This window comes from Chanodichthys erythropterus, chromosome 17, assembly GCF_024489055.1.
Source record: "Chanodichthys erythropterus isolate Z2021 chromosome 17, ASM2448905v1, whole genome shotgun sequence".
Classification (NCBI taxonomy): Eukaryota; Metazoa; Chordata; class Actinopteri; order Cypriniformes; family Xenocyprididae; genus Chanodichthys; species Chanodichthys erythropterus.
This window is the reverse complement of record NC_090237.1, coordinates 17,684,820-17,704,305: the sequence shown is the minus strand read 5'-3', so window position 1 is coordinate 17,704,305 and position 19,486 is coordinate 17,684,820. Positions and strand designations below refer to the sequence as shown.

General features: G+C 35.6%; 1 protein-coding gene across 1 annotated transcript in view; it reads right to left on the bottom strand.

Moving 5' to 3' along the window:
- Positions 1 to 488: 488 nt before the first annotated feature.
- Positions 489 to 19,486, bottom strand: part of sez6b (seizure related 6 homolog b) — a 228,114-nt gene continuing 209,116 nt past the window's right edge. Inside the window, exons 10-17 of the mRNA XM_067364937.1 lie at positions 16,709 to 16,905; positions 12,703 to 12,897; positions 10,373 to 10,564; positions 8,277 to 8,471; positions 8,045 to 8,083; positions 7,838 to 7,946; positions 6,712 to 6,811; positions 489 to 2,759 (exon numbers count right to left, since the gene is read on the bottom strand). Of these exons, the coding sequence (XP_067221038.1) occupies positions 2,730 to 2,759; positions 6,712 to 6,811; positions 7,838 to 7,946; positions 8,045 to 8,083; positions 8,277 to 8,471; positions 10,373 to 10,564; positions 12,703 to 12,897; positions 16,709 to 16,905 (1,057 nt within the window). The 3' untranslated portion in view covers positions 489 to 2,729. The remainder of the gene's footprint in view (positions 2,760 to 6,711; positions 6,812 to 7,837; positions 7,947 to 8,044; positions 8,084 to 8,276; positions 8,472 to 10,372; positions 10,565 to 12,702; positions 12,898 to 16,708; positions 16,906 to 19,486) is intronic.

Below are 19,486 nucleotides of genomic sequence, written 5' to 3'. Positions count from 1 at the left end.
GTTGGAATGAAGTCTGCGCATGCGTACTGAGACGAAGAGAGGAAGGGCTCCTCCTAGCGTTAGTCTGGAGGAATAACAGAATAACTGTACGAGCCTGCAGGTCATGTTTTCTCTTAAAGGGTTAGTTTACCCAACAAAAATGAAAATTCATCAGTCATTAATTACTCACCCTCATGACGTTCCAAACCCGTAAGCCTTTTATTCATCTTTGGAACACAAATGAAGATATTTTTAATGAAATTTTTAATGAGAGTTTGACAGCTACCACTTTGACGCTTCAAAAGGTTCATAACGAGATGGTAAAACTAATCCATATGAAATGAGTGGTTTAGTCCAAATTTTCTGAAGAGACACGATCATTTTATATGATAAACAGAATTTTCATTTGAACTATCCCTTTAAGCAAGGTGGAAAATATCATACAAAAGGAAATAAAAACAGCACAATTCAATGGAATATCATTTTTAATTGAAGATATGGTCTGACAATATTGTGGTAAAATAATCACAGAACAGTACAATAAAGTAAAAATATATTCTGAATCAAGATAATCCCAAACAGCCAACAGCTATCAAGAAGCATCTCAAGATTTATTCCATGAATTCTTGACTCAATCCTAGCAATGCACTAAAAAACAAAAACAAAAAAAAAAAACAAACACATAAAATTCCCAAACTATTCTTTCACCATTTTTCAGTTCTCTTGTAAATTACAGCAATTCTAATTTTACTAAACTGTTCATGTTGTCTTCCTCACTCATAAGTTGCTTTGGATAATATGAATATAAATATGAATGTAATAATATTATCAGACTGAAAAATGCACTTGAGTTCCTTGAATTCCATTAAATGTTGTTTCTTATGTTCCCAAAACACTGTTGTTCAATTTGAGACAGTGAAACACTGAAACGTACACACACAATGCAATTCTGTCATGTGACCAACTGTGAAGTTTTTGGCAGCTTTTGCTAATTACACTGAAATGACATTTCAATCAATACGGACAACATTCAAATGGAGACCAAGTACGTAACTCTTTTAGATGATCCATATCATCGATATTAACAGACAGTGTGAAATGATGAACAAAGATCTATTCTATAATAGATAAACCTCATATATACATACATTGAAGTCATATCTAATACAAATTTTATGTACATTCTTAGATATTTATATATTAAGAGTGCCTGCCGAAAGAGTACAGTCAATTGTTATTTTGTTCCATAATATGTATAAAAACATACAAAAATAAACGGAAATCAAAAAATCAGAGCCAATTGATCAGTGAAGGAGGGATGATTTACAAGAACTTCCTGTACATAGATTTCTACTTTTGGCTTACACAACCAAAGCTGAAATTTAGGGCAGAGAAAGAGAGCACTTCCCCTGCAGTCATTTTTATTTGACACTGTACACACAGGCGAATCATAATTTAGCTTAACGTAAATGTTTAAGAGCACCCCAATGAAATAGGAAACCCACTTCACAGCACTGGATACAGATGCACCAGTTTCCATGCAGAACACTACACTTCATAAAACTGGCAGATGTTATTTGAAAGTACTTTTAAGTAAAATATCTCATTTTCATGATGTGGAAAATTCTAAATAATAAAAAAGAATTAACAGTAAACCATGCATAGGTTTAATTGTTTAATAATTGCAGTGTTTTACAGAGTGTTTTGTTTTTTTTTCTTTGTAGGATGGAATTCATGTTTGTAATGCTATGATTACCATTACATTTATGGCAAATGATACACCATCATTCAAAAGTTTGGAGTCAGTAAGATTTGTTTTAAAGAAATTAATACTTTTATTCAGCAAGGATGAATTAAATTGATGAAAAACGTTTCCTTTCTATTCATCAAAGAACCCTGAAAAAAATGTATCACAGTTTCCACAAAAAAATACGAAGCAGCAGAACTGTTTTCAACTAAAATTCAGCATATTAGAATGATTTCTGAAGCATCATGTGACACTGAAGACACTGAAAATTCAGCTTTGCCATCACAGGAATAAATAATATTCTAAAACATATATTCAAATAAAAACATTTATTAAAACGTATAATAATATTTAATTAATTCAAACTTGGTGAGCATAAGACATCATAAAAAAATCATACCGACCCCAAACTATTGAACTATGTCATTGCTATGGAAGCTCATATCATGTCTTTTTTCATAATTGCGACTGTATATTGTGCAATTGCTTTACATTTCAACATGTATTTCTATCATTTTGTTTATATTTCACAACTGCAACTATTTCTTGTACTTGTGATTTTTTTTAATCTCACAATGTGACTTTACATAATATGTATTACATAAAGTTTTAACGGGGGGTGTTGTGAGTGCAAAAATAAAAAAGACTTAAATAAAAAAAATCTGTTTAGAGAGACATCAATCACCTAAATAACATGGTTTCCCCTATTGTCAGTCATTTTTTGAATTCCTTAATTTGGCTCAATTACGGGTAAAAACTGTACAAGCAGTTCTGCTAGGACAATGCTATTGAAGCTCTACAAAAATAATATCATGTTGTCCACACTCTTCACTTGTGGAAGTCCTCAGAAGCAAGGTGATATTTACAGCAGATGAGAAAAGATGAGTAGGTAGGTGAGAATAAGAGCAGAGTTGGCTACACAAGATGTGAGAGGAACTGAGAGATCTTCCACAATGCAGAGAAAGGCTTGCGGTCCTCCATGCTAAAACGAGCTTCGTTTTACTTAAATGGAGACTTCGTATTCTCTCGTGTCCTGCGGACCAAACAAACAAACAAAAAAAAAACACATCAAATATAATACAAACATGCATATACATATATATAGAAAACATTTCATGTTGTGAGGGGTGGGAATATGTGAACCAAATGCCGACTGCAAACACAACATGAAAGAGATGCTAAGGATGGAGACGCCCTATACCAGTGGTTCAAACCTTCTCAGCCTCGTCCATGTGATGCTATTCCATTGATCAACTCTCCTTACAGGCTCTTTCTTTACAACAGAATCCTAGAGAGTACCTCTGGTGGCTGCTTTGAATCATAGGTCTCTGTACAAATCAAAAATACCATGCAACTTAAGCAGGAAAAGAACTTAAAAATAATAATCAGCAATGGAAACATGATGGAGGTGGGAGGATAAACTATTGGGCAATGACAATGTGATGGTATCTAACACATGAACACAAAATAGTAGATTATTTAAAAAGCCTTTAGATGTTTATGACAAAAAAGAGCATGCAAAGTCAATAACTTATATGAAATAAAAAAAAAACCTTTAAAATGCTGAAATCTAAAACACAATATTGATTGCAGTCTTTTGTAAACTTGTCATTAGACAGTCATGTCTCTCTCTTTTCACACCTGAGAGAGGTGCTTGTGATCCCCTGTTTGCATCATCTTTACTTCCTGAATCCTGACACGGATCATTCCAGAACATGACTTCAGGGCATTAGTGCAAGAGGAACCCGCACACATACACACACAGACACTCATCCGTCCAGCCGCAAACACTTACATACAGTCAAACGCAGACTTGGCCCTGGGGGCCAGAAACTGTTATTGAGTGGTTTAGTATATACAGGCAGTAGGTGCTGCTGGGACTGTGTTATGAGTGCTATAGCACACAGAGAGAGATCTGGAGGGACACTAGCACAGCACATAAGAGGTGTGAATAACCTGCAGTCTGTAACACATGCTACACGCAGCAGGCTGGGGAAAAAGTCAATATATCAGTGTAAAAGTACTGACAGTCAAAATCTCACCTCATTGTTCTTCAGGGATGCAGATGCAGAGAGAGAAGAGAAAGTGCAAATGTAAGTGATTGAGCAAGTAAATGTGGGTCAAAAAGCATCAGATTTATTTTTCTTTGAATGAAAGTAATAGTTCACCCCAAAAAATAAAGATTCTGTCATCATTTAGTCACTTTCATGTCATTCTAAAAGTGTGTGACTTTCTTTTTTCCCTTCCCAGAAGCTTTTTATATATATATATATATATATATATATATATATATATATATATATATATATATATATATATATTTGAATTATGCATATTCAAAATAGTAAATCTCACTGGTTGTTGATTGTCATGCAACTAAAAGTGATGCAACACACAAAGATCTGGCATTGTTATTGTGAAACCTGATGTCTTCACATAAGTACGATGTTTGTATATATGGTTCAAAAGTCAGTTTTTTTGTTAATGTTTTTAAAATGTCTCTTATGCTCACCAAGGAATATATCAAAGTGACAGAGTGAAGCTGCTGTGCTTGAAAAGGCACCTTTCCTGAAATTAAGATTTTTTCCCCCCAGTAATATGATGACTGGAAAATATATATATTTTTTTTATAAAATCACACACTAGAGTAATTTCTAGCCAAATATATACTTTAGAACTGAGCATAAGTGAAACAAATTAGAAATACATATTCTGTTGTTTAAAAATCTTGAGTTAGTAAGAATTTAAAATATTTTTAAGTATTACAGCCTGCATTTATTTGATCAAAAGTACAGCAATATTGAAATTTTATTATAATTTAAAGCTGCAGTCCGCAACTTTTTTTGTGTTAAAAATTGACAAAAATTATATAATGAGAATGTACAACATGAATCCATTTTCCAAGCCGTGTTTTTGTCTTATCCTGAATCATTATGGTACACTTATAATAAGTGTTTATATTCTGACTATTTCAGACCGGACTGGTAGGACTCGCCGCAGAGTATCACAGTAACTGCGTGACTCGCCATAGACATACACAGAGAAAAGTAGTTCCGGCTAGAATGTTCCTCCGCAAGACGCTTGCAGTTCTGTTTATTAACCGCTAGATGGCCAAAAATCACGGACAGCAGCTTTAAAATAACTGTTTAATTTATTTAACAGTTTAAAATAATTATTCCTGTGATGACAAAGCTGAATTACTTCAGTGTCACATGGTCCATCAGAAATCACTCTCTCATATGCTGATTTGCTGCTCAAGAAACCTTTCTTATTATTATCCAGGTTGAAAACAGTTGTAGTACTTTTTTTGTGGAAACCGTGATACCTTTATGAATAGAAAGTTAAAAAAAACAACATTTATTTGAAGAAGAAAAAAACTTTGGTAAGAAATGGCACTTTACTGTCATTTTAGGTCAATTTTATGTATCCTTGCTGAATAAAAGTATTAATTTATTAAAAAAAAAAAAATCTTACAGACCCCAAACATTTGAACAGTAGTGTACATGAACACAAACAAGACTTTTCAGTTAATAACAAAATTCATTTTGGTTTGTTTGTCACTTAAAGGCACAATATGTCATTTTTCACCACCAGAGGTCGCATATTCAAAACAAAGGCGTAGCATGATGACGCCGAAATTGAGCGCGGAATCATGGGAGGTGTTGTCTTCACCTCACAGCCAGGGCAAAATAATCTGATAGGACTCGGGCAGAAATCATGTTCATGGATGAGATTATTGACATGAATGAGGCCGCTGGAGCGATTGCTAATGAGAGACGAACGACACACGGATCGAGAGCAGCTGAACTTTTATTATGCCAAAGTCGAGCACTTCCGCTTCTTCCGGTCATGCGTATGTGGGGTAACACGGCACTGTTTTATCATATTAGATACATCTAAGTATGTTGAAAGTTGTTATAATGCTACTCTGTGTGTTCACTCGGCGGCTGCTATGAGACACTTGTTACACACCGCAGTAAGCTAGATCGATATTAAAATATCATAATAATATAATCAAGAAAAAAGATTCAAACAGTAAGACTTATCATATTGAGCTACAGTATATAATAATGATTAGTTTTCTGTCTATAAATGTATCCTTGTCTAATAAACAAAACATAATATATTAAAGCATCTTTGGTGTTTCCATGATTTCTACAAAATTATTTCTCTGGATTAAACATTTATCTGAGATAATGCAAGTACAGAAGTCAACAAAATATATATATAATATATAATGTTCTATAATGAACATAATGTTCTTGTGGCTTTTGGATATTTTAATCTGAAAATCTTACATATTGTGCCATTGAAGCTATTATATATCTTCACAAGACCTGTATTACAAAGTCATATGGACTCGTTTTATAATGCCATTTGACCATATGATACTTTTGGAGCACGGCAAGCATTGGTGCCCATCCACTTGGGGCATTGTGCTAAATTTATCCCTTTTATGCTCCACAAAAGAAAGAAAAATTCACACAGGTCTGGAGTGATATGAAAGGGAGTAAATGATGACAGAATTTTAATTTGTAGGTGAACTACATCTTTGAGCTGAATGTGAATATTGAACAATGAGAGCAGGTGAAGAAGAGGTGGCTGTGATATGCCAATAGACTCTGCAATAATAAGGTTAAATGTATCACTTCCTCTTCTGTGTTCTGCCCCACAGATAATTCTGTAAATCTGTGTGATCGCTAATGATGAGATGATGAGGGCGTGGCTCTGTGTGCCACTTCATTTCAACTCCAGAATGGCACTTTACAGCTAATTAGATAACAGAAATGAACCCGCAATATGGCAACGCAGATGGTGTTCAAAGTGCAGATGTGCACCTGTAAGACTGAACACATGAGTACCTCACAGTCCTGCCATGAAATATCACAACAAATGGATGCGATGGGTGGTAACACACTTATATTACAAGAGATGAGGAGGTTGCCAATGAATGTAGCCTTTTGGCGAGCACATGCCTTACTTACTGCAGTCTCGTAAATGGGGTTTTCAAAAGCTGACTCTCCTCTAATGTGATCATATTGTGGTGATGTGGACATGGACAGCCGTAGAGACTTCCCCTGCACCCTGAAACAAACAAACCACCACAATTCATATGGCTTGTATTAAGTTGTATGAACCAGAGGAGAGAGATTTGAACTATCATTGTCACAAACATTGTACAAATTTCATTGCACTACATAATAAAATGTCTAACCACATGACTGAGCTGATTAATCGTGAAATTTTGACCACACAGTATCGTTATTTCTGTGAATTACAATCATTCAAATTATCACAAAAGTACTGGGATAGATGTTTATAGTTTGGATATAAACACTGATGTCTATGGTAGTGATCAAAGTTGCGTAAATCACCCTTTGAAATCAATGACTTCAAATAAAGATTGTATCAATTACATTGTTACACCAGTAGGTGGCGACAAGTGACTGTTAAAAAATGTATTTGTCATTGAATCATTCATTAAAGAGAATCATTCAAAAATGATGATTCATCCAACAATGAAACATGTGAAGTCTTTATGAGTGAGGAAGTGAATCATTCAAACATTCAATAATAATTCATTCAATGAATTGATATTTTTAAAATAGACTGCAGCACCTAACATTTTCTTAGAACCATTAGTAAATGATGTTACTGTGTTTAGTCATCTATTCAGAATCGTGGCAGAACAATGATCTCCATTTGCACACAAAATGTAATGTAACTGGTAATTACTTTTTACCGGTTGGTCCAAACAATGTTTTTAGTGGATTAATGAACTGTACTTGGGAGTCCAAATATTTTTAGTATTATTTAATTATTTATTTATTTGTAAAATGTTTAGCTTGAAAAATGCGCTGTATTTGATTATGAAAGCATTGATAATAATGTGATTACTTGATGAACACATTTCTTTCAGGATAATTTAATGAAAAGAAAGTTCAAAAGAATTTCAAGTTAAAAAATTTAAAAAGCATTCATTAGGAATTTTTTTTTTATAAAAACATATTTACTGTCACTTTTGATTGATTTAATTATACGGCAACTTTTGAATGATAGTGTCTAAATGTTTAAGTGTAGAATACGTGCAGAAAAAGTAGGGCCACTTACCTTGAAAAGTAGAAATATATTGACAAAATGATAATTATGATTACGGCCACTGGGATGAAAATGGAAACAGCCACACTGGCTCCCTCCATACTGAAATCTGCACTGGCCACTAGTAGGGGACAAAGTATAGCAAATACATAAAATAAGTTGAGATGGATCCCTGTGATGACAAATGTATGTGCATTTCTAAGATGCAAAAGTTCTTACCATCCAGCCTACGTTCATCGATGTACTCCTGTGCTACCGCTGGGAGAAAAGTAAGAGCTTTTAACAAATGAGAAAATGTTGCTTGTCATACCAATTATTCAAAACAAACACTCTCTTCCCTGAAGAGAAACAACATATTAATAAATAAACATCCACTGCAGAAAGAAAAGAGACCTTGAATGATACAGTATGCAGATCACACATCATGAACATTGCAAAACACACAGACTACCTTTGCACAGCGGGGGTGGATGGCTCCATTTGGAAGGGTGCCCGGGGACACAGCGGAGAACAGGCTCACCCTGGAGCTCATACCCACTCATGCAGGAGAAGCGCAGAGTTTCTCCAGCCTGATACGCATGCTTCTCAGAGCTCTGAATGGTATAGGGAGGAGTCCCGGGGTTCCTACACGGCTCATACGAATCAGCTATATAACACAAATACAGGTGCTGGTCATATAATTAGAATATCATCAAAAAGTTGATTTATTTCACTAATTCCATTCAAAAAGTAAAGCTTGTATATTATATTCATTAATTACACACAGACTGATATATTTCAAATGTTTATTTCTTTTAATTTTGATGATTATGACTGACAACTAAGGAAAATCCCAAATTCAGTATCTCATAAAATTAGAATTTTGTAAAAAGGTTCAATATTGAAGACACCTGGTGCCACACTCTAATCAGCTAATTAACTCAAAACACCTGCAAAGGCCTTTAAATGGTCTCTCAGTCTAGTTCTGTAGGCTACACAATCATGGGGAAGACTGCTGACTTGACAGTTGTCCAAAAGACGACCATTGACACCTTGCACAAGGAGGGCAAGACACAAAATGTCATTGTGAAAGAGGCTGGCTGTTCACAGAGCTCTGTGTCCAAGCACATTAATAGAGAGGCGAAGGGAAGGAAAAGATGTGATAGAAAAAAGCAATAGGGATAAACCCTGGAGAGGATTGTGAAACAAAACCCATTCAAAAATGTAGGGGAGATTCATAAAGAGTGGACTGCAGCTGGAGTCAGTGCTTCAAGAACCACTACGCACAGACGTATGCAAGACATGGGTTTCAGCTGTCGCATTCCTTGTGTCAAGCCACTCTTGAACAACAGACAGCGTCAGAAGCGTCTCGCCTGGGCTAAAGACAAAAAGGACTGGACTGCTGCTGAGTGGTCCAAAGTTATGTTCTCTGATGAAAGTAAATTTTGCATTTCCTTTGGAAATCAGGGTCCCAGAGTCTGGAGGAAGAGAGGAGAGGCACACAATTCATGTTGCTTGAGGTCCAGTGTAAAGTTTCCACAGTCAGTGATGGTTTGGGGTGCCATGTCATCTGCTGGTGTTGGTCCACGGTGTTTTCTGAGGTCCAAGGTCAATGCAGCCGTATACCAGGAAGTTTTAGAGCACTTCATGCTTTCTGCTGCTGACCAACTTTATGGAGATGCAGATTTCATTTTCCAACAGGACTTGGCACCTGCACACAGTGCCAAAGCTACCAGTACCTGGTTTAAGGAACATGGTATCCCTGTTCTCAATTGGCCAGCAAACTCGCCTGACCTTAACCCCATAGAAAATCTATGGGGTATTGTGAAGAGGAAGATGCGATATGCCAGACCCAACAATGCAGAAGAGCTGAAGGCCACTATCAGAGGAACCTGGGCTCTCATAACACCCGAGCAGTGCCACAGACTGATTGACAGTTCATACTTTTCAGTTGGCCAAGATTTCTAAAAATCCTTGCTTATATAACACTATATAACACTAGCCTAGTGGTTTTTGGATATTTTACTGCAAAAATTGTACATATTGTACCTTTAAGTAATATTCTAATTTTAATGTGGGATTTTCCTTAGTTGTCAGTTATAATCATCAAAATTAAAAGAAATAAACATTTGAAATATATCGGTCTGTGTGTAATGAATTTATATATATATATATATATATATATATATATAATATATATATATTAATATATATATATATATATATTAATATATATATATATATATATATATATATATATATATATATATATATATATATATATATATATATATATATATATATATATATATATATATATATATATATATATATATATATATATATATATATTAATATATATATATATATATATATTAGTTAGTTAGTTCTATACTACAACTTCTGTAAAAAAGAAAGGTTCTTCTTAAATGGTTTTGGAGTTTTTACTGTGAACTAAACCATAAAGACTTCATTGCAAGTTGATTAAATTTTAATTATTATACAGTTAACAACCTTTGTGTGTGAATCTGTAGGTGTATATATTTGTGATTAAAATCAGGCACTCACGAATGCATTTGGGCAGCTTCTCGCTCCATTTGGGGCCGGTGGAGTCACGGTGGTAGCAGGAGAGGAGGCTGTTTCCTGACAGTGAGTAGCCTTTGTTACAGATGTACTGGACAGTAGAGCCCACGATAAGACGCGGACCTGACATCACTCTGCGACTGTGCTCCACTGTGCCTGGGTCTGGGCATGACAGGACTAGCAAAGAAATGGAGTTGAAACAATATTAAAGTTCATCTCTGTTGAAAAAGTCTCTACTGTGCATTTGATACAGATATAGATATATATATATATATATATATATATATATATATATATATATATATATATATAAAAACTCAACCAAAGCTAAAGTTAAAGGTGCAGTAGGTGATCTGGGAAATGCTAACGTTAACCTGTTAGCAATAAAAGATCCCACCCTCCCTGCAAATCATCATCCAAAGCCACGCCTCCTCCAAAACACATGAATGCGCACATACACACAGCTGCTCTAGGCAAAGTGTCACAAGAGGTGGTGTTAAACTACCTCATGACTCAAAGCACACAATATTACAATAATAATGAACGTAAACAACTTAGAGAGCTTGTACCTGACTGTTGCAGATTAATTTCGGTGTTGATACCGTTGACATGGATACGCATAATTTAGAGTCTGAGGACGTGAACAGCTCTGGTTAGAATGTCACGGGTTGCCATCTCTTAATTATGGTAGTTATGGCATGAATGCAGCATAAGCTTGTTGTTTTTATTCAGTAGGAACTGTAAAAGGTGGCTGCTGTTTGTTTGCAGTGCTCCGTGACTGAGATCTTCCTACATAAACTCTGCATAGCATGAAACGCACTGATGACATATGATGTCTGTGCGAACAGGGTGCGTGAGGGAATGTAAAAACATACGGTGACAGGCAAGTGTCACTTTTGATTAATTTAATGCATCTTTGCTGAATAAAAATATTAACTTAAATATGACCCCAAACTTTTGAATGGTAGTCTAAATGAAAAATTATTATTTTAATGGCTTTGTAATTTAAGCATCATAATAAAACATGTAAATACATTAATATGGCACTATAAAGATGCAATATTCAATTTTATACAATATGTAACAAGCCTATATGTTAGGCATTCAAAGTTACAGTCAACTAATTAGTTGATTTGTATTGTAGTTCTCACTTTCACCTGAGGGTGGCACCAATGACTTAAATACAAACATTTGTTGAGCAAACAATGCCTTTGGAACAGAACAAATGATTAACCATTTTATTTAGTGATTCTTGAAGTTTCCACATCCTTTTTTATATTTTTTTTAAATATTACATTTATGCATTTAGCAGACACTTTTGTCCAAATCAATATATGGTATATGTTTTCTGATTCCTTTGTTCTTCACATCTCACTTCATACATGTGGTTCCACAAAATCAAGAGTGCCAGGGGCCACCGCTCATCTCATCCAGACAGTATGAGGCAAGAAGAACATGTAACTTTGATCTCAGGGCAGTGTACGGACATCCAGCGCAGTATAATAAAAAGATTACTTTGCTCCAGTCTACCCAGCTGCAAACCCAATTCTCTCCCCAGCAGTAGAGGGGCAGTAAGAGGGGACGGGAGAGGCGAGTAAAATTAATGATGTTTGCATGGCGGGTGAGAAGCTTTGAACCGGATAACGGTCCCCGCTGCTTTTGGCCTGCTGTTTTTGTGAGGGACAGCGGTGGGACCTGGACCCCGGGGTCATGCGTGTGCCCTGTCTGCGGATACTTCAAGCGACGAATGTCTGCGGACGTCCTGGGAGCCTGCAGTATTACACACTCACACACAGCGAGTCCAAGCTACATAATATCCAGGCGACAAGAATTCATTTCAAGCACTGGAGCGACTTTGGCTACAACAGTAAGCCGCGGAGCTACACTGATTTGAAATTTGTTGATGAAACACTTGACGCGGTCTCAAGAGGCGGTGTAGAGTGAAATCACAATTCTTGCAAAATCACAGAAATCATGTATCGTAAGGCGCGAGCACAGGGAGGAAGATGCACCAAAACTGCAAAGAGAAATGGTGCCTACTTCATCCGTAAAGTCGCCCTAGACAGAAAAGTGAGTGATTACCCACAAAGCCCTCCTTCACTTCTCGCCTGTCCTTGAATGGGACTGAGTTGCAGAGGCGAACAGGCACTTGTGAAATTCCCCCCCTCAAATGGAATTCAAAAGCTCATCTAGTTTCGGAGCACAGCATTGCTCTTGATCAATAGGCAGTGAGTGCGTGTTGGTTTGGAAGTGGGGTGAAAATGGATTTTAGAGAGAGTGGTTATCATCATGAGTATGTGTGTGTGTGTTTTCACCTCTTTCACAGCTGGGCAAGTCTCCGCTCCAGGTCAGGTCCCACTGACACATGAGCATTTCGGTGCCCACCACCTCGAAGCCCGGGTAACACTGATAGGTCACCACTGTGCCATGCACCAGGTCAGGGTGAGATGTGGTCTTCCAGCCATTAGAGATCTCCGGAAGCTCTGGACAGGTGTCATTACGGGGAACCTCTGCAAAAAGAAAAAAAAAATCATTTGATGCATCAAGATATTTCTCCTAAAATCATATGAGACAACTGCTTAATACGTACAGTGAGAGTATAGAGCTATAAAGTGAATGTTTGCGTAACACAGATTATTTTGGGAGAATCTTATGAGAAATATTTGAGATCATATGACAATATCTGACTTTTGATTGATAAGAGAATTTGATTTGATAAATGTCTTAGTGTTTTTTTTTTTTTTGTCCATGGGTCAATGACATGACATGCATATTTTTTGTGTTCAAGTGCATTAAGTCCTTTTAAATTCATGACACTTTCTATAAAATCTATTTAGTTTGAATTCATTTGTAAGTACACTTAAATAATACATATTATTTTATGTTTTGTTATCTTACACCCCCAAAATGTCAGGTGGTGCAACTATCCAATCAAATGAACAGACTAAGAAAACTATTTTAAAGGCATCTAAATAATAATAATAATAAAAAAATAAACTAAATCATCAGCATCAGTTGTTTTATAGCTGTTGAGAAATTGAAAAACTTTTGTCCAGCAATTTGTATATTCTCAAATGTCAGGGTGGCACAACTGCAAAAATGGTTCTTTTATTATGAACTGACAAGGTAATAACAGTAAACATAATTTGCATAATCCACAGGACCCCAACTGATCCTTGTAGCAGAGTGAAAACGTTTGTAGATCTCTTTCAAATACTGGTAAAAACTGCTAATTTCAAGTTATCTGTAGGTAGCTACACTTTCCATGTCAGGTGGTACAAGTACAACTACTAATTGGTTGTACTGCCCGACATAAAAACAGTAAAAAAAACAAAAACTGGTTTAACCTGTTAACTGTCACGGGCCCACCGGTGGGCCCACAGCCATTACATATTTTAAACAGTAATATTCTATACTAAACCTAAGCTAATCTTGACAAACTATATATAATTTGAAAGCTTAGAATCTCTAGATTTTCAAAATAAATTACAGAGGAGCAGTAATTTATCAATTTGCAACAAGCATATTTTCATTCTCATAAGGCATGTTCAGACCTTTATTTTGAAATAGAGATGAACATGAAAAATCATTGGTTGAAACATGTTTGTTTTCATGCCAAAAGTTCAAAAGATAACATCAATTAAATTTTTTGGTCTGAAAATGTTTGGTCTGAAAATGTTTTTAATAGTAAAAAAAAAACACATTTATGATTGTGGCGGCGATCTATAACCCACATAAATGTTGTTTTTATGTTTATTAGAGGCTGAATTCATATCAAATTCTGCCAAACTTCTCAAACTACTTCTATATAGGATGTCTACTTCATAAATTGTAAGAAAGTAATGGAAATATATGGTTCAGATCACTCAAACCATATATGGAAATGGAGGCGCCTTTATATAGTCACCAATGGAGCTTGGTTGTCATCTAGTGAAAAAGTGTGGTACTGCGCCCAAACAAAATCTTACTGAAAGCTCATTTTTTTTGAGATATCAACCTGAAATTTGGAACTCAACTTGTTTAGATTTTTGGCTTTGATTTCCTAGCAGTTTTAGAGTAAAACTTGTTTTGTAAAATCTATATTTTATATAAAATATAAAATATTATATTTTTACATTTTACATTTTCATAAACATAAACTTTTAAAACAACTTTTTTTTTCTGTTTCACTTACATAAGTTATTTCACATCTACAATAATCTGCCAAATTTCATCTTTAAAACAAGACCAGCCTTATGTCTACACTCCAAAGTATTCTTGAATTACAACCATTTAAGTTTGGATAGTGCATTTTCTTGTCTAAAACAAAAAGTGGGGGTGACAGTTAACAGGTACACATTGTCCATAACTCAAAAAATATACATTACATCGGTTTTGAAAATATTTTTTAAAAACACCTTTTTTGAAGCTTTATTTTTCAATGACCCCCATACAATGGAAGTCAATGATCACCAAAATGCTTTGGCTACCAACATTCTTCAAACACCAATTCATCTGTTCCACAGAAGAAGGAAAGTCATACAGGTTTGGAATGAATTAACAAGGACAGCATTTTCATTTTGTTAGATTTCATTTTTGTAAGATTAAGATTTTCTGAAGAGGTCTCAACAATGCACTTAGATTTGCTAACATGCCAAAGTTTGACATCAAAAGTCGGAGATTATTATGTGATCTCAGAGAAATATTTCTCATCAAATTCTCCCAAACCCTCCATCTAATCTGACTGCTTTCTAGGAGAAAAGACTGAGACATCTGTAAGATCTCATTTAATCTTTAAACGTCTGAAAGACGTAAAGGGATCATTCACCCAAAAAAGAATACTGTCATTGTTTACTCACCCTTATGTAATTTCAGACTTTTTTCTTCCATGGATCATAAAAGAAACGTTTTTGTTGTTGTTGTTGTTGTTTATACAATGAATGTGAATGGAGACCTATGTGTTTTTGGACCCCATTGTCTTTTATTAGGGACAAAAACAGTTAAAACATTCTTCAAAATATCTTATTTTGAGTTCCAAAGTAATTCAGGTTTGGAAAACATTATAGAATATTTAGTCATGAGTGAACTATCCCTTCAATCAAAGTTCTCATTTCATCTCACACCTTTCATGAAGAAACAACTGAGACATCAGTGAGTTCTCAATCATGATTTTCATCCCTATAAAGTAAGACTCAATTAGTTTGATTAGCAGAGCAAGAGGGAGAGAGGGAGAAACAGAATGTTCAATAAAGCTTGCAAACAATTTTTTTGTTTCCCACCGTGTCCCTGAACAAACCACAGGTGTTGTGCCTAATGACTGATAAATCAAATGCTCGGAATCAGCTTGGCTGTGATTAAAAATATGAATAGAGCAGTACAAGACAGCTGGCAGGCATTTTGCTGATGTCCATCCTTAGAGTGGCAGAGCAGAGGAGGGCACGGCACCCGGCAAATGCGGTTAATGAGTACAAACATGGACTGTAATTGTTAGCGCCTCTGTAAGGCCAAATCCCCTGCACCGGCAGAAGCTGCATGAAGGAAATGGAAAAACAGTCCATTTCAGTCCACTCTAAGAATCATCTGCATTCCTCCACCCTCAGAATAGAACTTATTATATTTTATCTGATATTGCGCAGTAGTCGGCCACCAAGAGAAGCTGATAGAATGACCTTCACTTTATCCCCAGGAAAGGTGAGGACTAAACCAGCTGTGGCTCTCGGTCTATAACCTCTCTCTCTCCCTTTTTCGTCTCCACACCACCTTTTCATCAAACTGAGACTGGCAATCCCCGCGGCATCTCAAATAAATCTCATAAGATGAGCTTCATCTGACTACAATTGAGGTTAATGAGACTGACATACAGTACCATTCAAAAGTTTGGGGTTTGTGGAAGAAGAAACATTAAAAACTAAGGCTGAATTTATTTGATAAAAAGTACAGCAAAACAGTAATATTGTGAAATGTATTCACCATTTCATATGAATATATTTTAAAATGTAATTTATTCTTGTGATGACAAAGCTGAATTTTCAGCATCATTACTTCAGTGTCACATGATCCTTATCAATGTTGAAAACAATTGTGCTGCTTAATATTTTTGAAGAAACCCTGATACATGTTTTTCAGGTTCTTTGATGAATAGAATGTCCAAAAGAACAACATTTATTTAACTTTTGTAACAATAAAAATGGTTTTACTGTCACTTACGATCAATTTAATGTGTCCTCCTTGCCGAATAAAGTAGTAATTTCTTTAAAAAAAATCATACTGACACCAAACTTTTGAATATGTACATGCTTGAAGCTGAGAAAGTGCCATAGAAAAGGTTAAACAGGTCATTACCAAAAAAGTGCACCACAAAGCCATTGTTGTAGCCATAGATGTTGGTAGCAGGGTCCGACTGGAACTGGATGGTCACATCAGCCATGGAGGTGTAGAGTTTGAAGCGGGGACGGGAACCGCTGTACTGGCCCAATATCTTTGCAGTCAGGTCATCTCCATCGTAGAAAGTCAGCAGGTCGTTCTTTCCCATGTGGAGACTGCGAACAGATAATACACACCAGGTCAATCCCAGACTAATCCTCTATCTTAGATGTTCAGGTCTCACCTCAAAGCAATACCAGGGGCCTTGACAGATTTCTGACCTCTCTTCTCACTTCTCTTCCACTAGTCCTTATTATCCAGCCTCAGCACTTTTCTCTTGTCCTTGCTGCAAATGAAATCTTTTCTGCTGTTCAATGTTTTCCCACTGCTTTTGTTAAGCATTTTTTTGGGCCATAGTTTCGATAGCCATGCAATCACAAACCACATTCATCTCACTCAGACTATAAAGAGCAAATGATTCAGCAGAGGGAGAAACAACTCCTCCTATCTCATGTTTAGAAATAGCTGGAAAATCAGCTTCCTGATATTCAGGAGCCAGAGAGAGAACATTTGGCAGCTTTGCTGTGGCAAATTCAACAGAATCTCAATCACAGACATGCTTTGAATTTTGCTGTGAGTCTATTATAGATTTTTCAATTAGAATTAAAGAGTCTAATTCAAGGATGTAGGTTTTGTTTTAACATTTTAGAGACATTTCAAAATTCTTTTTACCATTTTAAATTCCAATTTATGAATTTACAAGGGTTTAACTTTTAAACATCCATGTGCTTGACAGTATCACTTGTAATTTAAATTAATTTTTTTTAAAATTTCACTAAAATGCATGTAGTAATGTAAATTAAATTAAATCATTTTATTTTTTTACAGCAGAAAACACAGGACAGAAACATAAAATATTTATATGTCATTAAATATGTACACTACTGTTCAAAAGTTTGGGGTCAGTAGATTTTATTTTAATCCTGAAGATTTTAAAGAAATCTCTTTTGCTCACCAAGGGTGCATTTATTTGATTAAAATACAGTAAAAGCATAACTATTGAGAAATTTTATTACAAATTATTACAAAAGATTTTTATTTCAATATTTTTTAAATGTAATTTAATTCCTGTGATGGCAAAGCTGAATTTTCAGCATCATTACTCCAGTCTACAGTGTCACATGATCCTTCAGAAATCATTCTAATATGCTGATTTGCTGCTCAAGAAACATTTATTGTTATTAGGGGTGTAACAGTACACTAAAATGACGGTTCGGTACATATCATAGTTTTTTAAGTCATGGTTTGGTAAGTTTTAGGTACAGCAGGGGAAAAATTAAATGTTTTTTATTTATTACTACAATTTTTTTTAATGCTGGCACTCATTCATTGACATCTGCAAAGTTAAACATAGACTTGCTTGCTTTCAGGATAATTCTTTATGCAAAAATGGAAATACTTGTATGAATTTGTAATATTTACAGGTAAGTATACAATAAGATGAAAGCTGTGCACCGAGGAAAACGTTTCAAATACATTAAACAGCACACGCATCTGACTGTAAGGCAAGCCATTTAGTTTTATGGTTTAGTTTGAAGCGCAATGCAAAATTAAGGGGAAATACTGCACATGCAGCAGTTAAAACCAAATACAAACACGCATACTGTTACACCCCTAATTATTATTATCAATGTTGAAAACAGTTTAATGCATCCTTGTTGAATTAAAGTGCTAATTTCTTAAAAAAAAAAAAAAAAAAAAGAAGAAGTCTTACTGAACCCAACCTTTTGAATTGTAGTGTATATTATATTCAATAGAAATATTGGTAGGAATTTTCCATAGTAATTATATAACTGGCTCTCCTATCCACACTTGAGTTTAGGATTATATCAAATAAAAAAACAGAAAGTTAAATTTTTTAAAACCAGAGGGGAATCCAAGCTTGTTGCTGGATGCCTGGAGAATATATGACCTTCAGAAGCCTTTGTAATGCCTGACAGCCTTACACAAAGGTGACAAAAATCCCAGTCAACAAAGAAAATGTCCATGAAAAGCATTACCTGATTCACTAATGCACAATTAATCGGTCTACACTACAAAACACAGACATACCGAGGTATAGTACAGCATATATATGTCTATTTCAATGTGAATTTGATCTGTAACTGTGGCTGACGTCCACCAGAAGCAGACAGTCTGGCCAGTCACTGGTGGAGGGGGTGTGATTCAGTCGGGCAGGGAGGTGGCATACACACTCTATCTTGTCACTAATTAATCACAAGTGGGCAGTAATGGAAGTCATTACTGAGGAGAGGGGAATAATTAATCATCTCCGTTCTGCTGCAGCACGAGGCAGAATGGTTACATTCAAGCAAAATGAAGACAGGATGTTTAAATTATGGCTTACACACATGCACGCACACATACACTTACGGTTACATACAGATTGAATGTACATTATTCAGCTGTCAACAGCTCTCTAATACTGTGTGCAGGAAAATCTCTGTATCCATTTCCACGGGGAGACACATTTAAGCCAGAAGAGCCCCTGACCTGCTCTGAGGACCGGAGAGAGTGAAACTGTGTCAGCCCTTATTGGATTTGTTGTGATGAAGTTAAACAAGCCTTTGCGTAGCCGCACACCGTATCTGCCGAGAAAATCAATCATGCTTTCCATTTGCTGGCAGTAATTTCATTTTGTTTAATCACAAAAACAGGCTCAGCTTGACTTGGCCGACAACACAGCTGCCATCAGAA